The 20,004-nt window shown below is 39.3% G+C and overlaps 1 protein-coding gene across 1 annotated transcript in view; it reads right to left on the bottom strand.

The window, feature by feature from the left end:
- Positions 1 to 16,885, bottom strand: part of znrf2 (zinc and ring finger 2) — a 67,865-nt gene extending 50,980 nt beyond the window's left edge. Inside the window, exon 1 of the mRNA XM_003222189.4 lies at positions 15,973 to 16,885. Within this exon, the coding sequence (XP_003222237.1) occupies positions 15,973 to 16,459 (487 nt within the window). The 5' untranslated portion in view covers positions 16,460 to 16,885. The remainder of the gene's footprint in view (positions 1 to 15,972) is intronic.
- Positions 16,886 to 20,004: the final 3,119 nt, after the last annotated feature.

Here is a 20,004-nt window from a genome sequence, read left to right as displayed (position 1 = left end):
GATAGAAGAAAGGCATACATTTAAAGAAAACCATCAGCATGAAAACAAAGAATAATAATAAAATGATTAATAATCATAAGCAGAATGGTTGTAAACTAAAAATTACTTTTAACTTCCTCCTAGATTTGCAAAAGCAGCTTTATTACTGTCACTAAGCACTTCATAAGTCAATCTAACATTATGCTATCTAAAAAGACCCAAGGATTTTGAATGGGCCTATTTTAACTGAGAACACAGTATATTAACTAGCATGGAATGCAGCTCATCCTGTTTCTTCATAGTACAAGGAAAATTCCAGCAGGAAACAACTAAGCAAATGTGCACATGCAATGTAAATACATACAGATCTTAGAGGAAGTTCAGATCCACATTGCTTTAGCACAATTAATTAATTCTATGTAGTTGTTCAGATAATTAGGACATGTATCATATAATTACAGTCTTCTAAACTGGAAGTCTCTTTTGTTTAACTGCATAACTTTGACATCAGATAGCAAAAGCTCCTTAACCCAGTGAGAGACAGGGTCTGTGCGAGCGCATGTACATCTACCTACCTACATGCAAATATACTAGAAAGCAATACAACATAAGCATGTAAACTTTCCTATGTGTGTACATGTGTCCTTAAGTTACCTGTCAACTTATGGATACACCATTAATTTCATAGACCTTTTTTGAAAAAAGGAGAGAAGTAGTTTTGCCAATTCCTTCCTCCGATATATAGCCTACAGCACTTGGTATTCATTGGTGGTCTTTCATCCAAGTACTAATTAGGGCTGACCCTACTTGATTTCCAAGATCAGACATAATTTCATGTCTTTGGGGTATTTAGGACTTATGCATAAAGTTTGCTCTTTAAATGCTATGTGTTTTCTCTTCAAATTCCCTTTTAAGCAATGTTCAACTATTTAAGCAATTCCTGGGCTTTTAAATAAAAGCTCAAAAATATTATGACTTCTATTATTGCCAACACATGTTGATATTTACTTAATACTGAAAGTGATAAGTGGCTTTAGATAATTGTAACCTGAATAATTCTTACAAATAATAAAACAAGGAACTCTAGTTCACTGTCAGAGCTCATGCTTTTCAGCTTTATACAGTAAGAAAGTCAAAATACATAATAGTTACACACACCACACAATAACTTAAGACAATCCCACAGGAGTTTCTAGCAACCGTCACTAACTCACCAACTGCCAATTCAAACTCAAGCTATGTAAGGAAGGCACTCTTACAAAACTAGTTCCTTAGCCTTTCAAATTCACACAGCATAAGTAAAGTAGAACCCATAATGCTTCCTCCATCACAAGATTCCATAGCTCAGAAAGCCTGAACCCTCTTGGGAAATTTTGATTTTCAATGCAATAGACTTCTATCACACAGTATTCTGTGTAAATTAATAAAGAGTTCAAACACCTGACTGATTTTCTCCCCATTTCAGATGTCTTCGTTTCTTTATTACAATAGTCCTTGGCAGATTGCAGATGCAACTGAAATCATCTCAGTAGGTTAACACAGATTAATCTGAATTGTCTGCAGCATCCTCCCATATTCCACCTTCAGACGAAATGCAGACATCCATGTCTGGAGCATCTGTCACTTCCTCTCTTAGTTTTTTTTATCACATTGCTCCAATATGGAGAACAATACAGCTGGCACAATATTTTTAGGATATTACAATATCTTAATAAATATTTGATCCTAATTTCTATTCTAGAATTTTTCATATGGTCAAGGCAATTACTTTTATTTTTCTACAAGGGGCATAGGAATTTTTCTCCAACCAAAGGAACTGTTTTCTTTTTAGCAATCTTCTTCTATATATATAAAAGGCTTTTGGCATCACGGCGACTCACAAAACAACAAAACCCCAAACCCCCCAAACTCAAAAATTGCCAACACAATCAATCATCCCCGCCTCAAGTAAGATACAACACAATTACACTAAAAACACAATCACAACAAAACAACCACAACAGGCGACCAGGTACTCTTCACCCACCCTTGAGCCTTCCCTCCAGCTGTTTTCAACTTCAACTCTCAACATTCCTAACACCTTAAGCTTCTGAGAGAGAAAACAAAAGGGACTCAGGCTGTTATGAATGCTGGGAGTTGAAGTCCAAACCACCTGCAGCAAAGGCCCAAGCTGGCCCACACCTGTATCCCAGGGCACAGACAAATTGCATTTAGACCTCATCCATACTACTGTCCCTAGAAAATACAGATTATCTGATTTCAACTCCATTATGTGGCAGTCTACACTCAAACCCCTGCCACACAACAATATTACCCAGAATACCAAGGCACATCTGCCAATATCTCCTTTAAACTGGATTATCTACCTTGGCATTCTAAATAATATTCCTCTATGACATCGCCTTCACTCTACACTGCCATCTAATCCAGTTCAGTCTACATTTTATACAACTATGTACAACTGACCTCATATAATCCAATTCTAACCACCTAATATAACATTATAAATATAATATATAAGACTTACTATGGTATAATAATAAAAAACAATATGATCTCTAAAACCAGGAGATGAAATAAAGACCAACACTCGGAAAGCAGGGAAATTGGGAATTCTACAAACGAAACAATCAGGGCCAGCTAACACTTCCCAACAAAACATTCCTCCAGACAGTAAACAAACACCCTTTCAACCTGCAAGACCATTACAAACTAATCAAGGTGGCTAATTCCACCATTCAAACCTCCCACACCGACACTATTAATTCTTATTCAAACTGACCAACCAAAGATTCCGCAAGGTAAAAACCGACCAGGCTTACAACCATCAAGGCTATTCAATAGTTTTCAACCAGGCCAACCAACATTTCCCCTACATATAAAACCCCCAAACTTTGAAACCACAACACTACTCTGTACCATTCAACCTCGCCTAGCAACAATACCTTATGTGCAAACCGACCAGGCTTTTAACCTACAAACCTATTCAATACCATTCAATCTGGCCAAACAAGAATTCCCCTACTAAGGAAGTACCCACACTTCAAAGCGCCTCTTTGATTAATGCTACGACTCCAACCACTCCACAAAACGGCCAGACTTTCATGCTGCAAGGCTATTCACTGCTATTCCACCTGGCCAACAAATAATTCCCATAAGCCACAGCAACGCGTGGCCGGCCAAAGCTAGTAAAGGGCTAAAATAATAGAAACCCGTTTTGTTTCATATTGTACATAGAACTTGAAATTTGCAACTATTTTTGTAGGGAAATCACAGTCACAACAACATTATAATGTATAATGCAGTGAAGTTACTAGGACAACATATATTCATCCCAATACAATATTAACTAGCATTCCCCAATTGTAATGATCCATTTTTAATTTTACTTTGACAAGATGAGTTGCATATACTGTATTTCAGTTTAAAATCATTATTTAAGTCTGTTTACTTTTTCCAAATATTTTCTGATACAGTGTGTGTGATCCAATAATAATAATGGACATGCATGTTCTCTTACATGCCACACAATTGTTTCCTACAATAATAGCGATATTTCTGGAATACATACACCACTAACAGTGTATGCAGCTGCTGATTTAGTATCTAGATGAAAAAAAGAACTAGCATATATACTCATGTTTATGTTGATCTTATGAATCGAGAACAGATTTGGGGGTCAAAATTATGAATTTTTATATGCCCATGAATAAACTGAAGATCATTCAATGAAAAGGGGAAAGCACCAATGCCCCCTAGGAAACTAGCCACCATTTGCCACCCCCAGTTTTCCTATACAGGCATTCAAAAAAACCCAAAAGCAGTGCCATGGCAAAAGCATATGTGTGATCAGTGCTTCTGGGGTAGACTAAGATTTATTTGGGTTGCAGATTGGGTCGGGGGGGGGGGGGGGTAGGTAGCTACTAGCACATCTATAGTGCAATAAATTCTACCCAAAAGGAAACCTGTGATCAAAGCTTGCATACCCTGCAGAACTTCCACTACAGTTCTGTCTTTTCCAGAAATACTGGTTTTATAGTAATGTCTCAATTTAGGTTACAGATCAGGTTTCTGTTAGCTTCACTTCACATTTTGGGTTTTTTCCTTCATATTATGTTATCAATGTTAAGTAAAAGATCTACAAACAAATTGTCAATGCTAGCTTAATTTGCATGGGTTCCAGCAACCTAAAAAGCCTAAACTTTGACATCACAACAAACTTGCATGCAAGCACAAGGACAATACTACAGTTTGTTCATAGTTCCATATTAATACTGTCATCTCAAACACAGATTTTCTTCTGTATGAAAAAGTACAAGTGAATGAAATACCATCACTGCAACTAGAAAAAACTGAAAAAGAATCTATGTGAGTCTATAAAAATACTACACGAGAACTGAATATTAAGCCTATTAGAATGTATGAAATGTTCCAGGTGTCAGAAAGCAGTTATTATTTTATCCTTAAATATTATTGTCCTCATATTTCTATTTCACTCCATAAACATGCTGAGGCATTTCATTAACTTTTTTTAAAGCACAAATGTACACAGACTTGCGAGGAATTCTGAAAGGTCAGGAACGTGCATTTGTTGCCAAGTTAATCTGGTATTAGCATCATTCTCATAATAAAAATAAACCTTTCTACCCCAATTTAAAATTAAGACAATGTCACTTTCCATCAAGCACAGTAAATCTGAATTCACTATGAATGTGCTTATCTAATTAAGGAATTTAACATCACTTCGCACCCTCATTTCTTTCATCCATTTCCAATTTTGATTAACACAAAGAGTATTAGTGATTATGTGCACAATCATTTAAGTTGAGAAAACTGGAAGTGGCCTTTTCTTGACCCAATCATGAATTTACTACAAAAAAAACCCCTATCTGCAAAGAAGTGAAAACAAGCATGTTTATACAAGGGTGATCGCTTGCAATGAGAGGCAGAAACTTCTTCCTTGATTGGTATTGTTATTGTGTTGCTCAGCTTGGCTCTGATAGAAGGCAGGTATGAATAAGAAAGCTCCAGGATATCCCACTAATAAAAGTAATACTCAAGTTTTCCAAGCTCTATAAGGGCCCTTCCACACAGCCATATAACCCAGAATATCAATCCACAATACCTGCTTTGAACTGGGTTATCTGAATCCAATTATTTGTTAGTCCACTAAGTATTAATTAATCAGAATAGCCAGGAAATGTCTTACATAATGAAAACCCCTGAAGACCATAGAAAACTACAACATATAGAGTATTACAACCAAGTGAGACATAAAAGTGCAGAGGATTTGGGTAGAACTGGAAACACCAATAACGTGTATTTCTCTTAGGCCTCTTCTCAGCTAACCAAAAGTGATCCCAGATGAAATCTCTGTGGCTAAATTATTTTCTTTTTTCAAAAGATCGTAACAGCCGCCATAATTGATTTTGACTGGAAAAAAATGTTTAATTCCCTTGTGTTGTTTTTTATTCACATGCTCTTTTAATCACATACACAGAGATTCAAGTGACCTTTGTTCATTTGTACTGACATGTATCTGTCCCTCCCCTTGCTTAACATCGGTCTTGGATCTGGAAGAGACTGAATTTGATTTGGTCTCAGAGACTTAGCCACTAATTGATAAATTCAGCAAGATGAACTGAAAAAAAGGCTCAAGAATGATTGGTGTAGATTAAAACTTTACAAACTGGAAATATGTTACAGGGATTATCTTAGACATTCATACCAGCACTGTCCTTTCACTTCTTCCACTTTGATTTGAGAGTAAAAATGTAAATTTTAATTTACATTTCACAATATATCTTGTGTTTATATACCTCTGTTTTTAGAGATTTATTATGTATTTTGTAGACTGCACAGGAAAAAAATTAAGTGACACAGAAGTGAGGTAACAAATAGTGTGGAGGGTCACATGAATCCCAGCCCAGATCTAGCTAAATATTGTCAACATATTATTATTATTATTATTATTATTATTATTATTATTATTATTATTATTATTATTATATAGATTTATTTGTACATAACACAACACACATGCATGTTAGGTCCAAGCTTCTGGGATTCGTCTCTTATCAGGCTCTTCCGAAGAGCCTAGGATATTAGAGGTATTTTCGCAGAATGTGTGCAGTTTCAAGAAGTGCTGTCTTCTGCAGCATGTGGATTGATGTTCTGTCCAAATTAAGGCTTTTCCAGTGCTTTTCGAGGTTTCTTGGAATGCCTCAATGTGCACCAATCATTATTGTTCTCTTTTGCCATAGTCACCCAATTTCAATTTGTAAGTCCTTGTATTTTGTGATTTTTTCCAGCTCTTTGTCCTCTAGTCTACTGTCTCCTGGTACTGCAATGTCTATAATAAAAACATGTTTCTTTTCCACAACTCTTATATTTGGTGTGTTATGTGGCAGGTGTTTATCTGTTTGGATTCTAAAATCCCAGAGTATTTTTGCCTTTCTTGTTTTCCGTGGTCTTTTCCGGCTTGTGCTCATACTAGGTTTTACTGCAGAGTAGGCCATACTTTTACAAAGGTTCCAGTGCACCATTGTTGCTAGCCTGTTGTGACATTCAATATAGTCTGTCTGAGCTATTTTAACGTTTATTTATACCCCGTTTTTCCTCTCACAAGAAGACTCATACATCCAAACAACCTCTGAAGTAGCCAAGTCTCATATTTCTGAGAATTTTCCATTTTTGAAGAACATAACAGCAGTGTGTATTAGTATGGCAAATATAAATTATAGAAAGAAAAGTAAACAGAAACGTTATTTCTCCTTTACTAGGTGCAAGAATTATGCAGCCCTCCAGAATATCTCTAGCAATCATAGTAAATGGTGAGGAATGCAAGTCTAAGACATCTAGATGTGTGTAAGATTTCTACCCGTCCTAAATCTTCCTTTGACACCTATCTATCTTCTATATGACATTAGATTTTGGAATAAGCTATTTTAATGTTCACCACTATTTGTTCATACTAGGTTTTACTGCAAGGTAGGCCATACTTTTTGCAAAGGTTCCAGTGAACCATTGTTGCTAGCCTGCTGTGACATTCAATATAGTCCGTCTGGACAGAATTCTTTACCAATGCTATCTCAATACCCCTATGCTGCCCTGGAGCCTTCCCATCATGCCGACCAAAATCAAAGACTCACAGTGGACTGCTTCCAAAAATGAGACAAGATCAGGTATTAAGGATGGTATTCACATGTTCCCATAATCTAGTCACATAATAATTCTGTGAGGTGGCTTCAACTGATAGTGAGTAATCACAGCTTCATGACTGACTAGTGAAAATGAACTTGGGTTGTAATCTTTGGGGGGGGGGGGGGTATATGCCTGATCTTAAAAGCCACGCATAAGAGGTCAGTTTAGAATGAAAAAAGTGTTATTTCCCTCTTCTATTCTCCAGTTTTTAGGAGAGGAAACAGAGGAGCTTTCCTCAAAATGAGCCCTCCTCCTTCATGAAGAAGAATGAAGCCACCAACCATCGCCCACATCTAACTTAATTTAATATTTCTTGGGCATGAGAAGTAATTATGTTGTTTGTGAATAATACTATAAGCTATTGTAAGACTTTTAAATATAATGGGTCAGAAATACAATTACAGTTTCTATCAAAAGGTCTTCAGATATCATGGGAAATAAGTACAGGTTAGTTGTCATGATAGAGATATATTTCCTTATAGTATTTAATATCACTATATTCAGGCCTAAACACTAGTGTTCTTTTACAAAATAAAATTCCCCTGAAGCTACAAAATGAAAACCATGGAAAAAATACTGTCAAATTCAACATTCAATGGGGATATATCCCGTACAGCATTCATTACTGAAAGCAATCACGTTCACTTCTCAGGTAGTAAAGCCTTTCCCTAATATATTGTAAATTATGAAACAAAAGACTCCAAATGTTCCAATTAAACGAACAAACTAACCCTACTTCCCCCACTTGAGATCCCTACTAACAAAGAATGTATCAGAAATATGTTTACAGTATACAAGACAACTACAGGGAGCTACACCCAAAATAAGTTTGCACTAGTTAAAATTAGGACTCCAGATCACTTAATACCAAGATGGTTATTGACATCCAAATCACCAACATGTATAGGTAAGAACTAAAGTAATCTAATGTGATTCAATCTAGAATACTGTTTACTGCATTATAATGTTAATTTATCCAAGGAACTGTGTGTGGTGTTTACAGAACAATAACAACTCCTAAATTTTGAACTGTAGAGAATAATTTCTTTTTAAAATACAGTCTATTCTACCATCACAATTTGCGGGTTGAACTTTTATTAATTTGATTATTCTGTTCTCTCCAGACTGCCTGAAGTTGTCCAGAATCACCCTGGATGACCTAAAAATTCATAGAAAGAACACTTCTTTAGGAATCTCACATCCAAAATCTCATCAGTTTATTGCTGAAGAAGCGATATCTATCAAAAAAAGTATCTACTTTATTCTACAAAACTGAAGACATCTTGAAAATTATTCTACTGTTTAATATAAGACCCTAGATTTCAGTAGAAGAGAAGTTCTACATGAGTCCACAATTTTAACAATAGTCAAATTGACAGGGTGTTTTCTTTTATTAATTTAAATCACCACAAACATGCTGAGAAATTTATACCTGATGAAAGCACACTCAGGATCAGTAAACAATTAAAGACATAGAAAATGGGTTAAACATCCTGAATTTATACTATTGGTTAATGACAGAAAGTGCTTTGCTGGATCAGGAGACCATATTCTTTGTAAGAATCCCATCAAACAGCATCATTCGCTTGAGTATAGCAAGCCTTCGACTGCCATACAGTTCCAGACCAAACTCTAAAAGAGTCAACATACATAAATAAATAAATAACATTCTTAATGATCGCTAAAGAAGTTCCCTGAACAACCATGAAGCTAGTTGACAGGTACAACTGTTGGAGAAAGAAGCTTGAATATTACACTACTTATGTCAAGTCCATTTTTAAAATCCACATTCTGAAGTCAGGCAGAAGTTAAACCTTTTTATATATATGAGTTGTTTTACATAAGTGGCGGTCTCTTCCCAAATAATCTGAATAATACCATTTTTCCAAGCTTTCTAGAATCTCATGCAGCATGATGTAATTCGATTTACTAGTATTTAAGACATTTTAACTAATTCTTCAAATAACAATGCTTTCCAAAGAGACTTAAGATCAATAAAAATGAGACAATTCCTGTTCAATGGGCTACAATCTAAAATACATGACACAAAAGGAAAGAGAGAAACAAGCAAACAAAGACACCACATCTTATTGCTATAGCATTGCTATAGCATAGAATCATAGAATAGTAGAGTTGGAAGAGACCTCATGGGCCATCCAGACCAACCCCCTGCTAAGAAGCAGGAAATCGCATTCAAAGCACCCCCGACAGATGGCCATCCAGCCTCTGCTTAAAAGCCTCCAAAGAAGGAGCCTCCACCACGGCCCGGGGGAGAGAGTTCCACTGTCGAACAACTCTCACAGTGAGGAAGTTCTTCCTGATGTTCAGGTGGAATCTCCTTTCCTGTAGTTTGAAGCCATTGTTCTAGTCTGCAGGGCAGCAGAAAACAAGCGTGCTCCCTCCTCCCTATGACTTCCCCTCACATATTTGTACATGGCTATCATGTCTCCTCTCAGCCTTCTCTTCTGCAGGCTAAACATGCCCAGCTCTTTAAGCCGCTCCTCATAGGGTTTGTTCTCCAGACCCTTAATCATTTTAGTCGCCCTCCTCTGGACGCTTTCCAGCTTGTCAACATCTCCCTTCAACTGCGGTGCCCAAAATTGGACACAGTATTCCAGGTGTGGTCTGACCAAGGCAGCATGGTTCATAATAACCAACTACTCTAGTTGACAGAGTGAAACCCAAAAGTAATCCACATGGAAGAGTACAGCCTGACAGAAGTCTATCACTGTTTTCTGCTAGTTTTATTATTTATGTTTTGTTAGTTTGTTGTAGCACTTGATTTGATTATTATTTATACATTCCATATTCTTATGCTTTTGTGCATGAACTGGTCAGCTGAAGAGCAGCATATATATTTTAATATAAAATAAAATATTATGGGTGTGTTGTTTTCTTTAGGATTCTCTCACGTTACCATTGCCTAAAGTTAAAACACATATATTGCTTTTTATGAATAAAATATAATGTGCATCCTTCAATATTCTAAAATAAGAATGGCTTAACAAAAACTGATTTGTAAAACTTGCATAGCTTGAATTTGCTTCCCACGGTCATTACCTCATGTGCATGTACAGTTTGGGTTCTCTTCACCAAAAGTTAAGAGTTAATTTTAATGTGGCTGCTCCTATGTGATAAGCACTACTACTTAAAAGTTTATCTTTATGGCTGTTCTTAGAAAAGCTGGTAGCGTTCAATTCTCCTTGTGCCACTGTTCTGATCATACTCATACTACTACACATAGGTTCCTTGTAATTTGGTAATATACAGGAACAATGCTGTATCCACCACAAAGAAGTACATTTCAGCAGCATATATGGGTGATCATATATAAACTGGATCTAAATATAAAGTTTGAAAAGATGTTAAAATAGGAACATTCAGCAGCATTATTTCATGTACTATTATTCCTTGCACAATGTAAATGTGCACAGGCTACAAGGAAACAAAGATCAAGGAGTTTGAGAAATATTAAAAGCATGCTGGTATTGCTTGACACAACTACATTCCATATACCAATCAAAATAGCTGTTAACATCTAGGGAAATATCTACCAGTTTCTCAATTCGCTCCTGACACACACACACACAAATCTACCAATGCATGATGTCAACAAATGTTGAAAGAGCCCTGCACCAAACCATATTCAGTTTGCACAATAGCTATAGAAATAAGGCTATGTATGTTTTATTAAAAGGGAAACCTCCAAGTATGGGAAACCTAAGTGCTGGATCTAATGTGTTTTTTTAAAAGTATAAAACTCTAAAGCAGTGGCTCTCAATTGTTGGTTCTTCAATGTTTCTTGAACTTTAGCTCCCAGAAACCTTGACTAGTTGCCAAACTGACTGGACTTTATAGAAACTGAAATTCAAAACACCAGATGGATCAAAGCTTGAGTTTGTTGTCATTTTCAATTTAATGACAACCCCAAGATCAACTTATCATGGAGTTCTCTTCGCAACATTTGTTCAGACAGGATTCACCTTTACCTTCCTCTAAGACTAAGGGTGTGTGACTTATCTAAGTCACCCAGTGGAGTTACATGGCTGAACACGGATTCAAATTCTAGATTCTTGTCATAGTCCATTGTTCAAACCACTACACCACACTGGCTCTCTACACTATGCTAGTTTAGAGCTTTATAAATCTGAGGATCCACCTCCTCCCTCCCTGAGGTTATTTACAGAGTATCTCCTGGTACACTCTTGGTGTTTGAAGCAGGGCATCTGGCATGGGACCACCCACTCTGGAACAATGTTTCACTACAACTTTGATATGCTGCAACTATATTTAGGTTTTGATGCATGCTAAGACCACTTATTTATGCAAACCTTTCTCATTTAGTTCAACCTGACTTTTTTAACCTTGTAAGAATGACATGCTAATTTCCATATTCCGTACTCTGTATAATTTAATAATAATAAGCTTTATTTATATCCTGCCCCGTCTCCTGAAAGAACTTGGAGCAGCTTACAATAGAAAAAACACAATGTAGTAATAGTAAACATACAACCAAATCAAACTTAAATCACACAATAATTATAGCATAAAACACATAAGCATATTAATAAAATTGAGAAGGACATTATTGATAGACAAGGAGGTATGTGACAATTAACTGTATTGCTGTATAGTTTGCTTTTTTAAAGATATAAGCACTACATAAATATTAGCAGATAAATTAAAAAGGGGAAACCATCTTGTACCGAACATTACCAACATAGCACACACTTGAGCATTACTGTTGATAATTCTGGAGTAACACTTTATTGGCTATGTACTTTCAGATTAAAAGAAAAATAGTAGAAGAATATTTAAGCAACCCTTGGAGGTAAGATAGTGATCTGAGGTATTTCATGATACAGTCAGTCACAAGACCAGATACACCAGTCTTCATTCATCCCAGAGGCCTTAGAATTTTGAAAGGAATGTCTCATCCATTTTACGTCATCACACCTGCCCACATGATAATGTAAGCACTTAATAGCATCTCTTTATGTAAGACTGTTGCGATTACCATACAAGCTTCCCACAAGTTCCGCAACATTCAGTTATCACTTCAGAAACCTCAGGCAAGATAGTACAGATGGCCAATCCAGTAATACCCATTTCTGGGCTAAATGAACGGCAAGTTGCAACAAAATTAGATGCATTTTCATAATAATTCAGAACCAAAAAAGGGCATTTAGGCTATTCTTAAAAAAGAATCCATATCATAATCTGCCCACTTTATTTTAAGAGCGAATGTTCTGTTAACTTTTTCTACACTTATTAACTGGAAAGTTAATTCCTACTCAACTTAGTTGGACTTATTTACAAGAGCATAAAAACAAAGGCTACAAGATAAACAGAAGCCAGTTTTATCCTTGATAATCTTCAATTTCATGCTGTTCATAGAACTCTACAAATAATTCACAATACAAGAATTACTTTATTACTATTAGAACTGTCCTTGCTTTAATGAAATATTTTTGTCTATAGAAAGAAATTTTCAAGTGACTTACAATCCAGGAATTTTTCAGACTTATAAAAATAATGAGCAACTGATTAGTCTAAAAATAGGAACAAGCTACCTCTAGTTTCTAAATCATTCTCTAAATAGAAACTTCAGTAGATTTAAATACAGTGCATGGATGCACAAATGCATCATCCAATTAAGTCCTAATTATTTAAGTAGTAGCCAGGAGAATACACAAGGACTGAACACAAACTATAGAAGTTGTATGCCATATGTCAGTGCTGAAAGTTTCAGTTCATTTTTCAAGTTCCTGTTTTAAATGTATTTTTAAAACATAACCAGCAAAATAGAGGAAAACACTAGCCAGAATGTGAGAAGGAAACCCAGATGTACTGAACACGAGAAAAACTGTTTCTGGCATTTATTTCTAGAAGAGTCAAAACAAAAAGCAAACACTTGTAGAAAAGACACAACACAGTCCATTTGTCCTGGCAGCAATGCCTTCCAAGTTTGAGTGCAGAAAAAAAATCAGTGCACTAGCAAAAAGTTCAGTATTCCTTAGATGACCTTAAAAACTAAGATGCAGGCAAAAAAAAGCAGTGTGGACTCTTGAACAGAAAAGAATCTGTTGATCATTATATTCCACTGAAGTTCTCAATTCGTGCCAAATTAGTATAAATACTTTGCAAAACACCTTTCACTAAAATCACCATTAAAACGTGTTAGAGTACATTTCCAGCTAATGGCAGAAGAATGGAAATTTATCAGTTGTTGTGTGCCTTCAAGTTATTTTACACAGTGACCCTAAGGCAACCCTCTCACAGAGTTTTCTGAAACTGAGAATGTATGATTTGCCCAAGGGTCACCCAGTGGTTTTCCATGGCTGAGCAGGAATGTGAACCCTGGTCTCCAGGACTGTAGTCCAGCTCTCACACTGGTTCGCCTTAGTTACCGTAACTGTAAAAATTAGCAGTATCACATGTATAAAGGACTCGAAGTACTTTATAATACACTCAAAAAACCTAAAATAAACTTCAATATGACTCCTGTCACACTTAACAGGAAATAAGCTTATTTCTATGACACCGCTTGTGTAACCACAAACAGAAACTCTCCTAACTAAAGTGGAACTGTAACTCCTCTGGATCCAGAGCTGTGAAAAAGCCTTAGCGATTCAGAAACAAAAGTCTAACAGACATGAGGAGATCAGACAGATTGGTCTGGAATTGTCCTAACCAAGTTCATGAACGCCACAGACTGCGATAAAGCAATGATCCCACTTTGTTCTCCTCTCAGACTTGATTTTGCAAGTGACAGAGTGAGGGACTACTGCTCTTTCCCAGCCAGTTTCCCCTCCCCATCACACAGTTCTGCATGATCTAAGCATGGTCCTGTGGTGTAGCGTCTTGAGCCTTGCACTGCAGCTGTGGATCCTAGGGTTTGAATGCTCATTCAACAAAGAGGCTTCATTGAAGGAAACACTCTCTCAGCTTCGGAGCAAATGACTGTCTCAGAACAAATCCTGCCATAATTTTTAACTCTGAATATATTTTAACTGATTTTAACTGTGAAGTTTTAAATTCTGTTTATATTTAATTCTGTTTTAATGTTTGCATATTTGTATATTTTAGATTGTATGCGAATTCTTCTGTTTATTATGTGTATTGTATTGTTTTTATCATGTTGGAAACCGCCCTGAGTCCCCTGAGGAGATAGGGTGTTATATAAATAAAGTTTATTATTATTTTATTATTATGTTAAGCCACATTGAGATTTCTTTGGGAAAGATAAAGAGGGGTATAAACAAATATAATAATGATGATGATAGGTTTGCCAGGAAAACACAAAACAACCCCTAAACTTATGCTGGTCTATGACCGTAATAAAGATTTTTTGATTTTCAACATTTGATTTGATTCAACATTTTTGCTTATCCAACTTTCCGTTTATATTAGATAAGTAAGACTCTACTGTATTTGTATGTGTGAAACATTGAATGGTTGCCATATGTACGCCACCTTGAGTCCCCTTCGGGGTGGAGAGAGGCAGGGTATAAGTGGGGTAAATAAATACAGTGGAGTCTCACTTATCCAACACTCGCTTATCCAACATTCTGGATTATCCATCGCCTAGAGCATCGTGGATGGAGGGCGATTAATAAGTAATTAAATGATGATGATTATTATTTTTGTAGTCGATGTTTTCAATAAATCATGATATTTTGGTGCTGAATTCGTAAATACAGTAATTACTACATAGCATTATTTCATATTAAACTACTTTCTCTGTCAAATTTGTTGTATAACATGATGTTTTGGTGCTTAATTTGTAAAATCATAACCTAATTTGATGTTTAATAGGCTTTTCCTTAATCCCTCCTTATTATCCAACGTATTTGCTTATCCAACATTCTGCCGGCCCTTTTATGTTGGATAAGTGAGACTCTACTGTAACCTCATTTATTGGCTGGTGGTTGGACTGGATGGTCCACGAGGACTCTTCCAAATCTATAGGTAAGGTAAAGGTTTTCCCCTGACGTTAAGTCCAGTCGTGACCGGCTCTGGGGGCTGGTACTCATCTCCATTTCTAAGCCGCAGAGCCGGCGTTGTCAGTAGACACCTCCAAGGTCATGTGGCCGGCATGACTGCATGGAGAACTGTTACCTTCCCGCCGGAGCGGTACCTATTGATCTACCCCCATTGGCATGTTTTCGAACTGCTAGGTTGGCAAGAGCTGGGGTTAACAGCTGGCAATCACTCCGCTCCCGGGATTTGAACCTGGGACCTTTTGGTATGCAAGTTCAGCAGCTCAGCGCTTTAACACACTGTGCCACCACCAGGGGCCCTTCCAACTCTATAATTCTATGAAATAAATGAATTATCCGCTTTGGACTGGAATATATGGCAGTGTGGACTCAGGGTTGTTTTATGTCTTTCGGGCTGTGTGTCCATGTTCCAGAAGTATTCTCTCCTGACGTTTCGCCCACATCTATGGCAGGCATCCTCAGAGGTCGTGAGGTATGGAAACGTCAGGAGAGAATACTTCTGGAACATGGCCACACAGCCCGAAAGACATACAACAACCCTGTGATCCCGGCCATGAAAGCCTTCGACAACACAGTGTGGACTCAGATAACCTGAATCAAAGCAGATATTTTGGGATTTTCTGCCTTGATATTCTGGGTGATATGGCAAAAGGGTCCCGGTTTTCAAATTTCCGTTCGACCACGGGTGACCTTGGGCAAGTCACACTCTCTCAGCCTCGCGGGGAAGCCAAGAAAACAAACGAGAGGTCGAGAAGGACTTGAAGGCAGGCGATAGCACTGGGATTACCTCCAAAGAGATGAGGCGAAAGGTGTGCGGGCAGCGAGCCGATGACTAGCCGGGGCCCGCTGCTGCCACTGCCGTGTCCTCCTCCTCCGTGTCCTCCTCCGCCTCCTGCCCCGGCCGCGGCCCGCTCCCGGCCGCCTTCCTCGGGGGTGCTGTTGACCGAGTCCTGGGAGCCGAAGAGGCCGCCGCTGCTGCTGGGGATGCTGAAGGCGGACTGCGCCACCGCCCGCGCCCCCGGCCCGCCCAGAGACCTGCTCCGGGGCGCCGCCACGGGAGGGAGCGCCGAGGGCCCCGCCGAGGAGACGGACCCCGGTGCCGCGTGGTGCGCCCCGGGGCCAAGGTGCGTGTACCGCCCGGCCCCGCTAAGCGCCCGCCCGCCCGTCCCGTTCGCCCCGCCAACGCCGCCGCCGCTGCTGGAAGGCAAGTCCCCTCCGGAATAAGCCCGAGTCCGGCCATTGGCGGCGGCCGGGCCGCTCTGCTTGGCGCCCATGGTCCCGCTGCTCCTTTCTGCCGCGCCTCTCGTTCCCTCAGAGGGACCCCCTGGCGCTGCGGCGCTGCCTCCGCCGTCGCGAGAGCCTGGAAGCGGCGCCGGGAACAACAACAACACCGAGGACCTCCGCTTGAAAGGATGACAAGGAAGCTGCTATGGCTGCTGCTGTTGTTATTGTTGTTCCTCTCGCTACTGCTGCTGTTGTTGCCGCGCCTCCTCCCGTCTTCGCCCGGGCCGTCCCCGCCATCCTTCCCCTCAGAGTCCGAAGGAAAAAGCAGCGGCGAGGCCGCTTCCTCGGCCCGGCCCGCTCTTTCCCTCGCGCTCGCTCAAGTGTGAGGCGAGGGGGCGGCACCTCTGCGCAGCCGCGCCTTCTCCTCGCTCGCTCTCTACCGCCGCGTCGCCATCATGGAGAAGGGAAAGGGCGGGGAATGTTTTGAGCGCCGTCGGCCCCGCCCCCTTCCTCGCGCGCGCCCCCTCCCTCCCTCTCTCAATCTCCTGAAGGTAGCCGTCCACACACCCCTCCTAGAGGGCCAACGGACGCCGCTGCTCGAGCGGCCAGGCCCCTGATTGGCTGAGGCGGGCCAATCAGCGCTCGCTCCCGCCCTCGCCCGCCCTTTTTTTTACCTCACAGGCCGAGATTCAACAGGCGGAGTGTCCTTTCTCCCTTCATTCACCTCTCCCCTTGTTGCCATGAGGACGGGTTCCTGTTTATTTGCTTCTTCCCTCTTAGAGGACTTTCAATGGTTGGCAGCTTTAAACCTTAAAGCCTATGGGTTGCTGTGAGTATTTCGGGCTGTATGGCCGTGTTTCAGAAGCTTTCTCTCCTGACGTTTCGCCCGCATCTGTGGCATGCATCCTGAGAGGTTGTCCGGGCGAAACGCAGGAGAGAAAGCTTCTGAACATGGCCATACAGCCAGGAAAGACTCACAGCAACCCAGTGATTCCAGCCATGAAAGCCTTCAACAATACAGTACAGTCTCACTTATCCAACGTTCTGGATTATCCAACGCATTTTTGTAGTCAATGTTTTCAATACATCGTGATATTTTGGTGCTAAATTCGTAAATACAGTCATTACTACATAGCATTCCTGCATATTGAACTACTTTTTCTGTCTAATTTGTTGTATAACATGATGTTTTGGTGCTTAATTTGTAAAATCATAACCATGGAAAGCCTTTCTCTTCTGTTCTGCCCTGTATTTTTACGATATTCACTCTTTGTCTTTTGCACTTTGAGCAGTTTTCCACTATTGAAGAAGAGAAAACTGGCAAAAGAAGGTTCTCCATGGACAGTTCCTAGAAAAAATTGAGAGCAAAATTGACAAGGAAAAAATATGGATGTGGCTCACAAATGGAACTTTGAAAAAGGGAGTTGGGAGGTTTGAGCTTTTGGATGAACTGTGAGATAAACATGTAAGACAACACTGACCCGTATAATCTGCATATGGCGCTACATTTTTAATATAAGAGAGAGGTAGATTTCATGTGTTAAATGGGAACCACACTCTTAGCAGTGAAAACCCAATTGAAAATACAAATGGTTCTGCCTTCTTAAAAGTACTTACCTGATGTAGCAAAGGCTAGGAGGTGGCATCAAAGATTGAGAGGTGTGCACCCTGTACTTGCAAAACTACTCTGCTTTTTTCTATGGAGATAATTTTTCCATCACCAGTGTTGAAAGATTCAGCTGCCAGCCCAGTCGACTTCCTCACACAGACTATTAGGAGAGTCAGATTTTATTTAGCCTTGAGCAGAAAAATCTTTTAGGGAGGCTCTTGGAGGAACTATAATCCCTGTAGAGATGCTGGTTCTTTTTGCTATCAGAAGAGAAAGACGATGTATATGTTCAAAGACATAACTTTTCTTATTTACTTACTTATTTACTTACTTATACTTTCCCTTTCTGCTGGGATGCATCTCTAAACTGAAGTGAGAACTAAGCCTTGGGTCATCCTCCCTGGATGTAAAACTTTGCTGCAGTCAGATTAATCTAGAAACAACAATTATCACACCACCTTTATCAAATCAACTCTGTTAACAACTGTTTGTGCCATTCCTACAGTAAATAGAATCCAAAAAGATGCAACTTTCTTGCATGCTCCTCAGGACTAGCTTTTCTGGACTGGTGTTGCTCAGATCATTTAGACATTTAGGCGGAACAATGGCTTCAAACTACAAGAAAGGAGATTCCATCTGAACATCAGGAAGAACTTTCTCACTGTGAGGGCTGTTCAGCAGTGGAACTCTCTGCCCCGGACTGTGGTGGAGGCTCCTTCTTTGGAGGCTTTTAAGCAGAGGCTGGATGGCCATCTGTCGGGGGTGCTTTGAATGAGATTTTCCTGCTTCTTGCAGGGGGTTGGACTGGATGGCCCGTGAGGTCTCTTCCAACTCTACAATTCTATGATTCTAACCCACTATGATAACTATAAACACTAGGAAGAGTACATTACAGTCTTGCAATATGCTGGCATCCTTCACTGGGAAATCCATCACTCATCTTTCTAGGTATAAACCAGAGAGATGGCTGGCACAATTCTAGACAACTTGTGCCAGTCACTTCTGCCAATCACCCGTGTATAAGCAGAGGCCGATATGAGCACCCTGTGTTTGCTTTTAATACCTGTAAATAGTATCTGTGACATACATGCTGCAAGACAAAGCCACATATGTGTCATTCACAAACATCTAATTATAAGGTGTGGCTCAAAAGTCGGATTTATATTTAGGAAACCTGCATTCCAGTATCACAACCTCTGTGTCTTTGAACTGGATTTCTTAGTTTCTGTTATCCATTATATAAGTACCTAGTTGTGATCTGTTTTCTATTATGGCTGTGAACAGCAAAACAAAACTGCCGTACAATACTTTGCAAACAAATAATACTAAATAGGAATAGAATCATAGAATCGTAGAGTTGGAAGAGACCTCATGGGCCCCGAAGTGAAGGATGAAGAAGAGTCATATAGTAGTACTTGTGGTGTTTGCAGATCAGACTGTAACATGCTCTTGTTTAGCTGGGATGTCCAAGGACTGTGGGATAGAATTAGACTTCTACAATATACTATCCAGTAGGTGGAATAAATTAACAAATTATGGATACTGGGAATTAAGAATTGCTCAAGCTAATTCAAGAAAATAATGAAAATGTTTCTAGTGTACCAAGTTCAGACAAAGAACAACCATTTGCCCCATAATATGATTCTAGTCAATGGTGTACATGATTGGGCAGAAACATATGTGTTTGCATGTATAATGTTTAAAATGGATTCAGTAGTACTATGAACACCTAGATACACATTTTCTGGAAATAATTACCATAGAACATAGTGGTGACACATGCAACTTAGTGTTTGAGAAGGGATTTTCATATTCAAAATGATAGACATTTATTTCTAAATGCTTCCAGCCCAGGTTACGTGTCCGAACGTATCTCCCTCTATGCACCACCTCGGAGGTTAAGATCTTCTGGCGATTGGTGGGGACAAGAAATAGGACCTTCTCAGTGGTGGCCCCCTCAGCTGTGGAACTCCCTCCCCAGTGAAA

This window comes from Anolis carolinensis, chromosome 6 (assembly GCF_035594765.1).
Source record: "Anolis carolinensis isolate JA03-04 chromosome 6, rAnoCar3.1.pri, whole genome shotgun sequence".
NCBI classification, from domain to species: domain Eukaryota; kingdom Metazoa; phylum Chordata; class Lepidosauria; order Squamata; family Dactyloidae; genus Anolis; species Anolis carolinensis.
The sequence above is the reverse complement of the archived record's forward strand: the minus strand, read 5'-3'. Positions and strand labels throughout refer to the sequence as shown.